Source organism: Papio anubis, chromosome X (assembly GCF_008728515.1).
Source record: "Papio anubis isolate 15944 chromosome X, Panubis1.0, whole genome shotgun sequence".
Lineage (NCBI taxonomy): Eukaryota > Metazoa > Chordata > Mammalia > Primates > Cercopithecidae > Papio > Papio anubis.
In genome coordinates, this window is record NC_044996.1 from 78,573,682 (window position 1) to 78,587,815 (window position 14,134).

Genomic DNA, 14,134 nt, shown 5'->3' on the forward strand with positions numbered 1-14,134 from the left:
CAGGAGATCGAGACCATCTTGGCTAACATGGTGAAACCCCGTCTCTACTAAAAAATACAAAAAACTAGCCGGGCGAGGTGGCGGGCGCCTGTAGTCCCAGCTACTCAGGAGGCTGAGGCAGGAGAATGGTGTGAACCCAGGAGGCAGAGCTTGCAGTGAGCTGAGATCCGGCCACTGTACTCCAGCCTGGGCGACAGAGCAAGACTCCGTCTCAAAAAAAAAAAAAACTTCTAGATAAGGGAATAGGCCCAGATGGGTAAAATATCTTATAGATTGAATCATGTGAAACTGTTACTGCTTCTTGTTTCTCAATATTGGACCTACTTTTTATAGTATATTGCATGCATTAGGATAAATGACTATACAATTGAGATTCTTATAATAGCTGCTTGACTATCAATACCATGTGCTTTTTAATAAAGGGATAGATACTCAGCTGGGGAGAAGGTCTAGGGACAGGGGGAGGGCAAGATGTTGTAGTGGCATGTGGCAGATACCCCCATCTCATCTCCTATCATTTTGCATATAGATACCACTCAGGTAGGTGGGCAGGAGATGAAGGGCTACAGATAGATGTATGTCCTATGCCCTAAAAATATCAGACGATGCTGGGGCCTTTTCAGAAAACCTAATCTTCTTTGTAGTCACGTTTTTAAAAATCTTGCTGTGGAGGAATACTTGTCAAAGTCCAAGTTAAAGTCCTGGAAGTTGAGAAACCAAGGAATTCTCTACCTCCTTCATCCTTAGCAGTCAAATTTTAAGGCACAGAAAGAGAAAATCTGAATATGATATATATGTGTGTATGTGTATGAATTGCCTTATTTTTGAAGAGCATCTGATCATTTGAAATAGAAATGAGGCAAACAAAAATAAAGTTAATTGCCACACACAAACACACATACAAACACACCTTATCTCAGGTTAGTCTTGTCTTTGCTTTGTGTCCTTCTTAATCAGGCAACCATGATTAGGTTAAATGTATTACTATTTGGAGGAAGGGATAAGTTGTCTGCTTCCTCGGATTTCAGTTTTGAATAATATCATGGCCCAGAGGTGATAGAAGGATCTAGGATGTATGAATGAGTGTGAGTTTCCAAATTGACTTTATGTGGTAGGCATAAATTGTGAAACAAAAACATTGTGAAACAAAAACAATAGCAGTGATGAAGTCAGTCTGGAAACAGGTAAATCCCAGTGAGCCTTTTAAGACCCCTCTAGCTGAAATAACCTATAAAACACAAAATAAAACAAATTTAATGACCGATATTATATATTTGAAATGTGCAGGTTGGACAGCATTTGGACTTGGAATGAAACAATAAGAGGTTACATTCATGGATAACCAACAAGATAAGGCTATTGTTGCCTCAGCCAGCGGAGAAAACACTCTGATTAATGGGGTCAAAGAAAATGGTAAGGGAATTTAATTATAGTATATAATATCTCTCCTGGTAGTCCTCTGTTATTACTATAGATTTTCAATACCCATAAAGTTGAGACAGGTTGAGTTCAGGATGCCTCTGAAATGAATGTTAATTGTAAACTTTATTCCACCAAATATCTAACTGGGCTATAAGAGTCCCTAAGAGGCATTGAATCTGACCCCTTTGCCCTCCCAAATCATATCTGTCAGATGAAGTTCCTCAGAATTCCTAGTGAATTAGAAATATGCTCTGATGTGAGGCTTAGAACTTCTAGAGTAGCTGGGCGCAGTGGCTCATAACTGTAACCCCAGTACTTTGGGAGGCCGAGGTGGGCAGATCATTTGAGGTCAGGAGTTTGAGACCAGCCTGGGCAACATGGTAAAACCCCGTATCTACCAAAAATATTAAAAAATAGCCCGTATGGTGGCAGGCGCCTGTAATCCCAGCTACTCGGGAGGCTGAGGCATGAGAATCACTTGAACCCAGGAGGTGGAGATTGCAGTGAGCCGAGATCACACCGCTGCATTCCAGCCTGGGCAATAGAGCAAGATTCAGTCAAAAAAAAAGAACGAGAGAGAGAGAGAAGAAGGATGGAAGGAGGGAAGGGAAGGGAAAGGAAGGGAAGGGAAGAAAGAAGGAAAGGAAGGGAAGGGAAGAAGGAAGGAAAGGAAAGGAAAGGAAAAAGGAAGGGGAACTTGTAGAGTCACTAGGAACTTCCAGAACATGGATCTAGGGGACAGGCCTGAGCCTCGTAGCTCAAAAGTATTAATGTTCCATCTAAGCATTTTCCCCTTAAAAGCCTTGACTTTCCAATTGATCAAGCAGTCCAATTCTTTTCTCATTTCTGAGGAGAGCTTTGCCTTTCTCTGAGGAAGAAACTTAGCCTAAATAATAATTATTTTTCACTTGCATGAATGTTCAATATAAAATCAGGGTTGTTCTTTAATGTCATAGTTTTTATTTGTAAAGATAAGAGATGTGAAGGCTTAGCTTATATAATAAGATCAAGTACCAGAAACTGATCAAGGGAAAGAAAGTTAATGAGTCTGGTCTAAGACCCTTAATTTTATTCCTGTCATTTCTTTCCCTTTTTCTTAGACTCAGAGGACCAGGATGTGGCAATGAAGTCATTTGCAGCTCTAGAAGCTGCTGCACCTATCCAGCCTATACCGGTGGCGCAAAAGGAGACCCTGATGTATCCCAGGGGTCTCCTGCCTCTACCCTCTAAGAAGTCCTGTATGCAGAGTCCATCCTCTCCGTTGGGCCTGATTGAAGCACCCGAACATGCTGCCAATAGTGCTTCTGTGAATGCCATCTCCCTCACATCTGGCATTGCAAAAGGCCTGAACACATGGTCACTTCCCAATGAATGTGAGAAAGCTCCATTTGCCATAGTGGAGCCTGCAGGCATGTCAGCTCTGAATGGGGACTGCCTCATGCAGCCAAGTCGGACTTGCTTAGGCTGCTTCATGGAATCCAAGGATGCAGTAGATCCTGAGCCAGGGATCAGTCTGAAAGTTGGTGATCTAAATAGGGATTATGAAACGTGTGCAGTCTCTGATATAGGGATTCAGTGTATTAATGCTGGAGAAAATATGAAATATGGAGAGCAGCTGCTCTCAGACCAGCTCCTAGGCTTCCCCCTGCATAAATCAAGGGCAGGAGACAGACGAGAAACTGAGAAACCTGACATTGACTTGGAGGATCCAGCTCAGAAAAGCTATTATGAGGCATTACTGTTAGACAAGTGCAATACAGAAGAAGCTTTGCTTGCAAATTCCAATCAGGATTGGGGTTACTTTGAGACTTTCATTAGTGAAAGTAAGATTGAACTGCTTGACCTCTGTTCCAAGAATGAGCTGTCTGTCAACCTATTCTCTGAAGAAGATGTGGATAACTACATGTTTGATGACGATGAATCAACACTAGGCAGTGATGTCTGCTCCCTGAAAATTCGGTATGAGTCCTTTCAGGACAACGTTCGAGACAAGACTACTCTTTTGATGCAGGAAGATGCCCAATTCAACTTTTTCCCCAGCGTCTTTACTACCTGCCCCAAGCGAGAGTCTAAGAGTGGGGCCCTGAAGCAGAGCAGTGATTTTTCCCAATTCAAGGTCCCTGATGTGAGCATCATCTGGGGGGAGGAAGATAAAAACTTGGACAAGAAGAAAGGCAAAGAGGAAGGACAGGAAGACAAAGGTGTAGAGAAGAAAGATGGAAAGGATAATGGAGAAAAGTCTGCCTTAAATAAACCATGCAGTGGGACTGAAGTAGAGCAACTTAAGAATCCAAAGCAGGGCCATCTTGCTAATTGCTTGGATACATCAGGGAATTTCAGTGATGATAGTTCCTTCATTGAGATCTCATATGATTCTATGGGTGAGATCAGGGACTGTAGTCGCTATATGGCTCGGGACACTAATTCTGGCAGCTCCTCCTCCCAACAGAACTATGGGCTGCGAGCCAAGAGAAAAGTCAGATACAGTGAAGATTATCTATATGATGTTGACTCACTAGAGGGTGAAAAAGTAAATGAGAGGAAGGAATGGCTGCCAGTTGGTTCCAAAGAGGAAGATGATGATGAATGGTGTCCCAAAAAGAGAAGAAAAGTAACCCGTAAGGAGCCCCCTGTTATTATCAAATATATCATCATTAATCGCTTTAAAGGTGAGAAGAACATGCTGGTGAAGTTGGGTAAGGTGGATGCCAGTGAGACAACAGTGAATTTGAGTGAGAATCAGCTCAACAAATATGCCAAACTGGCACCCTTGAAAGGCTTCTGGCAAAAGAAGAAGAAGCAGAGAAACACCAACACGGACTCCATCAAGACACCTTTTTCCCAAAAGCAAAGCTTTGAACCAGGTAGCTTTGAGGTGTCATTTCTACCACCTGCTCGCAAACGAAAATCTAAACTTGGCAACAGGCACAGGATTCAAAGAATCCCATCCATTGAAATTTCAGCAAGTAGTAAACAGATTTCATTATGCAATGATCAGAGGCAAGCTAGTAATCGTAAAGAAGATGGAGGCCTAAAAGGTACACTGAAGTCAGCACCTCTGGGTGCCCCTAGCTGTGCAAATGGATCACATTTAAATGACATCACAGGCCCTGACTCTGTGAAAGTCAAAGCCCAAGACACAGAGTTTAAGGGGCCAGAGAGGAAAGTGCTCAACAAAATCAAATTTAAAAGTGAAGCTAGGTTAAAATCTAAGAAAGTCAAAGCTGCTGGGCAAGAAAGCAAACCAATTGTTCAAATGAGCCCTCTCTTGGAAGACCAATCCTCCAAGGCTAATTTGAAGAATGAAGTTATTCCTGGGACCTCAAACAGTTGCCATCTATCTGAATTTCATGAGGCAAAGGCTGCTAAGAATTCCACTTTTCTACCAACGACCTGCTCTTCTGAAATGCCTTTATCATCAGCTAATGTTACCACTAATATACCTGTTATCCCTGGAGGGTATCTGCAGACATTGTTAGATGCTTCTGACTTGTCAAATAACACTAGTATCTCATACTTCACCCACCATTCTCCAGAGCAAAATGAAGGCAGCCTCACTCAAACTGAAAAATCATTTGTACCCCTCCAGCCTACCCAGGACTGTGTGCTCACCTCATCCTCTGACTCTGAGCTGCAGCAGTCATCTCATAACTTCAAAATGGAATCAAGCAACTATGGAAATGTGTGGCCCAACAAGGCTACGCCTGGCACCCAGGAATTCATGGCTGAAGTCTCAAGGGAGATAGCCCCAACCCAATCCAGTGAATTTGGAGCCTCCCAAGTAGTCTCCATGGAAAATAACCTCACACCTACAACATACAATCCAATCTGCCTCAGTAGTGGTGGCAGTAATTGCAACAAGGTCCTGTATGACTCCGTGCAAGATACCCAACTCCCATCTGATGACTCTTACCAATTATGTCACTTTAATAATGGAGAAATCTGCTTTCCTTTCCAACAGGGGCCAGTCAGTATGGATGATGGTCGGCTCTTTAGCTTTGATTCAATGGCCCCACTCTCTGTCAGCTCAAGTAATTATTGCTCCTTACGCTTGAAGTCCTGTGAAAAGGATGGCGATGATGATATCACTGATGACTTCCTGGCCCATTGCAGCCCTAAGCTGGTGATCCAGCAAAGCATTGATGAGATAGCACCACTGAAGGAGTCCACTGATCTCCTGGATATATCCAACTTCACCCCTGACAAATTCCGTCACTCTTCCCTTTCAGAGATGTCCCCACCGGACACCCCTAGTCTTTCCCCTCAAATTACCAGATGTGAGAGTATGAAGACACTAGGAACACTGAAGGGGTTCCAAGAGGGTGTCCCAGGACCATTGGACAGTGTGGAAAAAATCAAGTGGGACTGCAGTACCCTTTCACGGCAGGTCCAAATGGAGGATGGATTTACTTTAAATAACCACCAGTTTCAGTTCCATATGTTCAATGATGAGGATTCTCTCAGCCTGCTCCAAAAAAACCCTTGCCTGTCAACATTTAATGATCCATCTGGTCAAATTAGTACCAACAACAAAGTGTCAAAATCAAGAAAGAAAAGTTCACCCAGCAAGAGTGGGGCTATGAACCAAAGCTCTTCTCAGAAAAACACCAGGAAAAAATCCCTCAAAGGCAACAACAAGGGGATTGAAAAGCCACCTAGCAAAAACTCCCGCCAGGTCCCTAAGTCCACAAAGAAAGGGAAATACATGGCTGCCATCAATGGAGAGAAAATGCAAATTGGCATTGGCCGTGGGGGAAGCCAAACCAACACCATATCCTCTACTGGGAAGACATTGGCTGAATGTATCCAACATGGTGGCCCTATGGCCTCTATGAAGATGCCAAGTCAAAAGGGACTTTCTGGAGATTGGGCCTTGGGGAAGGAGAGCAGCCCAGGCTGGAGTGATATGAGCATGGGCACCAACACCAACAGCCTTCTGGATGATGACCAACGGGAGTTTCAGGAGCCTTCCTATATCTTGTCCAACATTGCCTCTGGTATGGCAGATGTGCAGAGATTCATGATGGCCTCCATAGAGCCCCTGTGGGAACCCATGGAGCACCATGGGGATCCCAAAATATTCTACTCCCCTGAGTCCAATAGTCTAAAATTAAAAACCCTCAAAATATTGGCTGGGACACCACAGGAGTCTAAGAAAAAGATCAACAGTGGGTCCCCAGGAGCCACTAAGAATCACAGGTCAATCAAGGGTGTGAGCAAAAGCAATGGGAAAACAACAGTAGGTGATCCTGGTCGTGCAAACATGCCTGGTTATAACGAGGACTCTCGCTCTACCTTCTTTGATAAAAAGTATAGTAACATGAGCACTTTAGGCAATAACGGACCGACACACAAAAAGCTGTATCGTCACAAATCCAGCTCCAAGGCCCTGAGAGATGAGAAATGTAAGGGAAAGCACATGGAGCGAGAACAGGTCCACAAGGATGAGTCTGGGACAGCTTCTTTTGAAAAACTGAGGTAATACTGCACCAATATGGCTGAGATGATGCACCCTTAGCTCTCCTACTACCTACTAAGCCCGCAGTCCCTCATTTTTTCCCTCTTGAAAGCAAAAATTTGCATGAAAGAAACTGTCCCATTCCCTTCTTTTTCAAATTAAAAAGAAAATTTTAAAGTGCATGAAAATCCCTATACCTTTAAGCCACCCAAAAGATTGGGCAATTTTGTTGTGGCTTGGCTAGGGATAAGCTCTAACAAAGCTATTTTTTCTTCTGCTATTCATCACTAGTTACTACATATTAAGAAAATAGAACTAAAATATGCTCTTGAATGATTTTTGGAAGCGAAAGTCTTTGCAGTAAGACAGATTTTGAAAAATAGAATTTAAAAGTCATGTAGACAAAAAGCCAAGATCATTTAAACAAAAGAGCATTAGTTGGAAAACAAAATCTGAACATGCGGCAATTAGGAGGGCTTTCTAGTGCCCTGTGCTATTTGTATCTTTTTCTACATCATACGGCATCTAGTATGATGTTAACAAATTTAGCTTGTATGATCCCTTTGTGGGACATACACCAAAACTAACTAAGATGGCATAAATTGTTTGATTTTTCTGCAGGGATTCCGACTACAATCTCCTAAAAGCAGAAACAACCTTTTGGGTTTTACCTGTGTTTGAAGAAGAGACTCGCATTTTCCAGAAAGACATTTGATGTTTGTGTTTTATTTCTTTCAAAATATGCCTTGTGGTATGTATGTTGACATGTAAGTGCTTAAAGAAAAGAATTTTAAATTGTGGGAATACGTCTTTGGAGCAAACTTTAATCTCATGTTCTATGTAAAAGACTTAAAAAGTCATACAGTTGCACAAGTAGTTTATGCACTATTTACCCACAAGGAAAAAATTGAAAACATTGTGCCAAAACTACAAACAAGTGACTGTACTGTATATATTTTTACTTCTATATCAACATTTGGTTGTATTTGGGGAACTTGTCCCTGTTAATTTACTAGAAACATTCCAGTGATTCTTGCTGTTAACCACCCCCACTTATGTGGATAGCACCTGTAGATCATGGTGGAAAAATATGTTGTGTTACACAATTTACCAAAATTAAAGGATAGTGTTTGAAATGTGCCAAATTTTCTTACCTCATCTCACAGATTCACCCACAGTTTAAAGCTCATTAATTATTTTTAAATGGATATATACACACCCAAACATATATATGTATATATATATGTGTGTGTATATATATGTATACACACACACACGTTCTTTTAAAATTTTAAACTCTACTGTCCTGTATGGAAACAAGGCTAAACAAGGCAAAATAAAGATTTGCTTGTTCCATTGTCTAAGGGTTAAAATTTTGGAAAAATCTGAAGACCACAACAGCTAAGTCCATCAGGGACCCAAGTATATGCATTTACAGAACGTTTTACAAGGAAACAAAACAGCTGCTTTGAAAGTTTGTTTTCTAAAAGCAAAATCTGTAGCTGAAAATTATTTAAAGTGAAAGTTATATTGCTGATACTTTATATCTCAGTTTTATATATTTTATAATAGTCTGGGATAAATTATAAAAATAGCTATAAAATCAACACTAATGATAAATGAAGTCTATAGAATGCTTTTATTTAAATAGTTTCCTAAATGTTTTATTCCAGTTTTGTCAAAAGTGCACTCATATCATGGCTTTAGTGTTCTTTCAGTGTTTAATCTTGCAATGCCAATGTCATTTAAAGAAAATGTTAAGGCATCCCAGTTCAACCAAATTTTTACATTTACTATCAGATAAAATGAACAATTTGTGGCAACAACTGATTTGGGCCATATATACTTAGTCTGAGGATAACCAATATTTGATGCCACACATTAAACTTAAATCTCAATTTTAAGTACAAATTTTAAAATCACATTTTTTATTCAGTACTCCCCCTACTTTTTAAAAAAATTTCACAGCTCCAACATTCCTCACTACTAATTTTTCTTCCCCTTTATTCACCACTTGACTTCTAACATTTGATCTCTTTTATTTGCACAATTGAAGGCCTGTGCATCTGATGACTGATGCGTTATGGCACAGATGAGATAATGGATGTGAGAGCGCTTTGTAGATCATAAAGTGCTATACAGATATAGGGGATTAATATTATTAATATTGTTAGTTGTTGTCGTTGTTACTATTCTTACTAATATTGTTACTAACCTATTAACTTGTGAATATATAGGCTGGGGTGGGAGGGTGGAGAGTAAGTGGGAAGGGAAAAAGGGGATTTAACAAAAAAAGGGAAGATGTTTCAAAAGGAAAATTTTAAGCAAAATATGAACCTACCTAGTCAATGCCACCTAAATGTATTCACAAACAGAGAAGCAACATTTGAAAGTAGTCAGAGAGAAATGGAAGGAAACCTGTCATGTATATAAGTATATATACTTCCCAGTCCATGATTCCTTTCACCAGCCTGCTCTATTCCTTACAGCTGGGTCGTAAAATGAACAAGCCTGTGTTCTTGATCTTGTGTGTTCCCAGCGTCAGTCTCTTGTGTCTGTGGGGATGCGTGGGTGAGGAGCATTCTGTGAGGCTGGTACAGGCCCATTCCTAGGCTTTGATGTTCTGTGTGCAGTGAGCCCTGGAAAATTACTTAGTGGAAAGGCACCAGATGAAATATGTCTCCTGCCCTATAGCTACCATCCAAAAGGGAAAATAACCAAACTGGAAAATCTTCTTCTGTTTCTCTTTTCTGATAGCTAGCTGTACTAAATGCTATGGCCAGTCCCTAGAAACTGGTCTTTGTTTTTTTGTTTTTGTTTTTGTTTTTTCTGTTTTGCAGCTGAATTTTGGCTTGGAATCACCAACTCTGCCTGTATTGTGATCTCCAAGACTCCAGACCTCAGAGTCACCTGCTGGCTTAGAGGAGTGGAGTGCTTTCTATGTAATGAAAAGGTGGCAGTTAATGAAAAAATAAAGAAAATGTTCCATTAATGCAATGTGTTTTTATAAAAGTAAATACAGGAGCAGCTGTCCCAGTTTGTTTTTTGTTTTGTTTTGTTTTGTTTTGTTTTGGTATCAGTTCAGCTTTGGAGAATGGGGTGTGAGTGGGGTAGGACAGCCTGAAACTGTTGGAAATAATTTCCTTGTGAGAACTTGCTATCATAAGTCCTTTGGAATGGATATTCTTTCAGTTGCTCCTATGGAGCCCATTAAGGGCCAATTCTAGGGCATAGTTCATCCCTTTCTCCAAAGAGAATTGTTATTTTAAAGCACCTTTTTAATTGGCCTGCAGTGTATTATATGCTTTTAACATATAAATTAGTGACGCATAACCAGTCACTTTGTACTGAAACATAAAAAGAAACAGAGTTTGAGAAATGAGCAATAGGCCAAGGCAGAAGATGTTTATTCTCTTATTTGCATTTAATATTCCTCTCAGTACATTGTGTTCTGAGATGTTCATCATTTCGCATTTTGTTGGTCCTGTCTCTGCTCTCACAGTTCTTTTTCTTCCTGTCATAACCAGCTGCCTTAGTAGAGTATAAAAATAGTATTTTGCCCTATCACTGGTATCTCAAGTCAGAAATATATATTATCCTTGGTCTGAAACTCCTGATTACCACTCCCTTCTAACCTCTCCCCTCTGAGAAGCTGTTTCCTATTAATGCCTCCCTAACAGAGTCCCATTTAATCTTTACTTTCCTGGAAATGGTAACCTGCCTTATTCTTCCTACTTAATCTCAGACCTTGGTCTTAGAATTTTTCTTTTATGCTCTTATATCCCACCTGCCCAAATTGTCAGGGCTCAACAATCTTAGTCAGGCTGCTTTGTTCTGGAAGTTCAGAGGGAAACCTTCCCATTCTTAATTGCCTTTAATTGCTTTGGCTATTTTCAAATCTAATTTTTAATTAAATTTTTTTTATTTTTATGGATTAGAGGTACAGGACAGTTGTGTTACATGGATATATTGCTTAGTGAAATCTGGGCTTTTAGTGTACCCATCGCCCAAATAGTGTACATTGTACCTAATAGGTGGTACTTCATCCCTCAAATATAATTTTAAACACACACTCATGCCCACATGGACAAATTATATCACATGACTGAGGAAACTTAGAAATTCCTTTTCCCTGAAGATCTGTTAAGAATAGGTCTCATCTCCTGCCCTGGTTAGGTGCTATACTATATGGAGAAGGGTATTGAGACTTTGGGGGTCATGTTTGGGCTTTGATAATTGGCTTCAACCAGTGACCATCCTTTCTGCCTCTCCAAGGTCTCTTATACCAGCTTCTTCACATATGCTGCTTCCTCCCAGCTTTCCCTTCTGACTTCTTGTTACTCTGTGCAACTATGTGTCAAGGCCTTACCTTTTCCTAATGTTTTCAAACCTCCTGCATTACTTTGATCATCACTTCTTCAGCCATCTCACTGAAGTCCTTGGTGCTAGCTGGGCTTTTGTGATAACTTTCACCTTCTCTGAACTTTTTCCTTGCTGGGAAGCATCTGCGTGTGTGAGGGGGCAAGGGAGGGGAGTATGTGTATATGTGTGTAAGAAAGAGGCAAAAGGATGCTTCAAAAGCTATAAACAACTCTAGCAAGCATCCTAAGTCCTATGTGAGGTTTTGCAGTTCTAGTGAATTTCTGTTTTAGTAGGTTTGAATTAGCATTTACTGCCTAAAGGAGAAAAACCATATCCAAGGACCTTTTAGCCATGCTTGCTATTACCAAGCTGGACCAGTGTGATGTAGATCAAACATGTCTTCAGCTTACAGACGCTCTCAGAACAGTTCCAAGAATTGAAGAGAGCTAAGTTTCTATGCTGAAGAGGAGAATGGAGCACTAGCTAGTCCTAACTATTGCTAGAAATAGAAATGTTTATTTTCTCCTTTATTATTGAGAAATTATCTAATTTAAGGAGTTACCATTTTCATTTAGGGATTTTTTTAATGACTGCCCATCACTACAGAAATATGTTCTTTTTATAAAATAAAACTAATGTGAGGTTGGTTTGTTTTCTAATCATAAAATTCACTAAGCCTATAGTTACATTTAGAAGATTTAGTACCAAAATCAAACTTTTAGTAACAAACAGGAATCTCGTCAACAAAATGTAGGCCAGGGATTTTGTAAAGGTTTCTCAAAGACCCAAATAAGGGAGAAAAAAATTTTCTGTTTAACTTGGGAAACACCATCATCAGCTTGAGGGTCCTCAACCAGCTTGTGATTATTTTGATGACAGGACTCAGGCTACCCTTTAAGGCACATTTTTTACTCAGCATTAAACATTAGCTACAGTCGTGAAGCAGAGCTCCCATTGCAGCTACATACTTGAGATGTACTCTTGGTTTCAGAATCGTAACTAAGGGGTAAGACATTGGAGAAGGACAATGTAAAAGATAGAGGTTTAGTACAAAGTTTACGGTGTGAATGAGGCTTTCAAAATCAGTGTCTGGGTAAATTGATACTAAAGACACTGAAGAAACACTCATCCACATAAGATGGAAAGGATGTCTGTCCATCTAACAAGCTCAGGGGTTTCTGAGTCTCAGAATGACATCCCATTTCAAAAAGAAGAAAAGAGATACTGAAATCATTCTGCCTGTTTGAGAGATGACTGGTTATTTACAGCACAAAAAAAAAAAAATGGCTTAGAATGAAAACTAGAGGAGGCCTTTTGTTTTTCACTTCCCATGAGGAGAGTGGAAATCTTAAGATGCTCTACTGGGATACCTGTAGCACTGACTGGAGTTTGCTGCCTACAGAGTTTTGAATGTACTAGTCCTTAGTTTCCATAGAACTGAATGCACCTCTTTAGTAAGTTGCTGATTTATGGTGCTAAAGAAAATGATTATTCCCATTTTTTTTCTTCTTCCCCAAGCCCCTTAAGCATTTAAGAAAATTTAAAATAAAAGCGTTAGAGGCCCTTTTTATGAATGTAATCTAAGTTTCTGTTTGACATATGACACTGCAACTTAAAAATGTTAGGAAATTATTTGCCTTTTTTTTTTCTTTTAGAGTTAAGCTTTATAAATAACCTGTAGAATCAATTGAAGTATAAAGCTTAAGGATCACTCTTAAGACGTCTACAAAATCTTGTATATTTTTAAGTGTGCCAATTTGTAACATATTTTGTAAGTGTATATTTTTCTTAGAAAAGTGCTGTGAAGTGTCTGTATGTGAGAGTTTTCCTTTTTCTGCACCACTAGGTGCTAATAAAAGGATATTTACTTCAAAGTTTCTGGTTTTAGAAACCACAATACAAAGAAAAAAAATACACTTTTGTTGGAAATTTTGTAACACAAAACATGTTGTGAAAGAGTGTAGTGATCTTGTGCAAAAGAAAATGAACATTTGTGAGCTTCTTGCTGTTTTATAGATTTTCTTGTAAATTATTCTTGTAACACTTCTGGTTTTGTTGTTCTTGTTGCGAAGGTTTCAAATATTTGTGACTGAATGTACGGTGAAACTGTCATAATGTTACCTAGCTGAGTTTTGTTATTGTTTATGAAATAAATAAAAAGAAAAATTTAAAATACTGCTTTAGAATCATATGTATTAGAAATCAAACCATTTCTAATTAAATCTATGTCCCAAATAAAACGTTCTTTATCATCTAGAGCAGTGTTTCTCAAACTATCTGTGGTGAGGGACCAATAGTTTTTGCAATCCATCACAGACTAATACTATTATAAAACACAACAAAAATGAATTTCTAAGAAAGTTAAATGGAAAAAAGATATGCAAAATAAAAGCCCAAAAGTATTAGGTTTAACATGTAAGATTACATTTTGAGATAAACATAAGGGGAAAGAAACGAATTGCAAAAAGTTGGTACCCTGTTTGAGATAAGTCCACTCATCAATGTCAAATTACCATAGAAGGTTCTAATCATACTTTGAGTAACACTTTGACTAGACCAGCAGCATTACCATCATCTGGGAACTTGTTAGGAATGCCAAATTCCAAGCCCTACACCAATTCTGCTTAATGAGAATCTGAATTTTAACAAGATCCCTGGGTGTTTTGTGTGCATGTTAAAGTTTGAGAAGCACTGGGCTAGAGTTTTGTGTAGGGGATTCTTTTGCCCCTCAAATTGAGGAATCATCTTCTAGTGTGTCCAGTCTTCAGAGACCTTAAAACAAATTGTGTCTTTGTTTTGTGATTCAGATGGAATCTGCAGAGATGCAGTCCTCTCAAAGTGTTAAAGCTGTTTATTGAAAGTAATAAATGCTGATTTGCCTGGTACCCAAAA

At 39.4% G+C, this 14,134-nt stretch overlaps 1 protein-coding gene across 1 annotated transcript; it reads left to right on the forward strand.

The window, feature by feature from the left end:
- The first annotated feature begins 221 nt into the window (after positions 1–221).
- On the forward strand, positions 222–14,134 carry NEXMIF (neurite extension and migration factor). The gene is made up of 3 exons (XM_031660414.1): positions 222–1,413; positions 2,523–6,900; positions 7,502–14,134. Exons 1-3 carry the CDS (start codon positions 1,335–1,337, stop codon positions 7,593–7,595), a joined length of 4,551 nt encoding a protein of 1,516 aa, XP_031516274.1. The 5' UTR covers positions 222–1,334; the 3' UTR covers positions 7,596–14,134.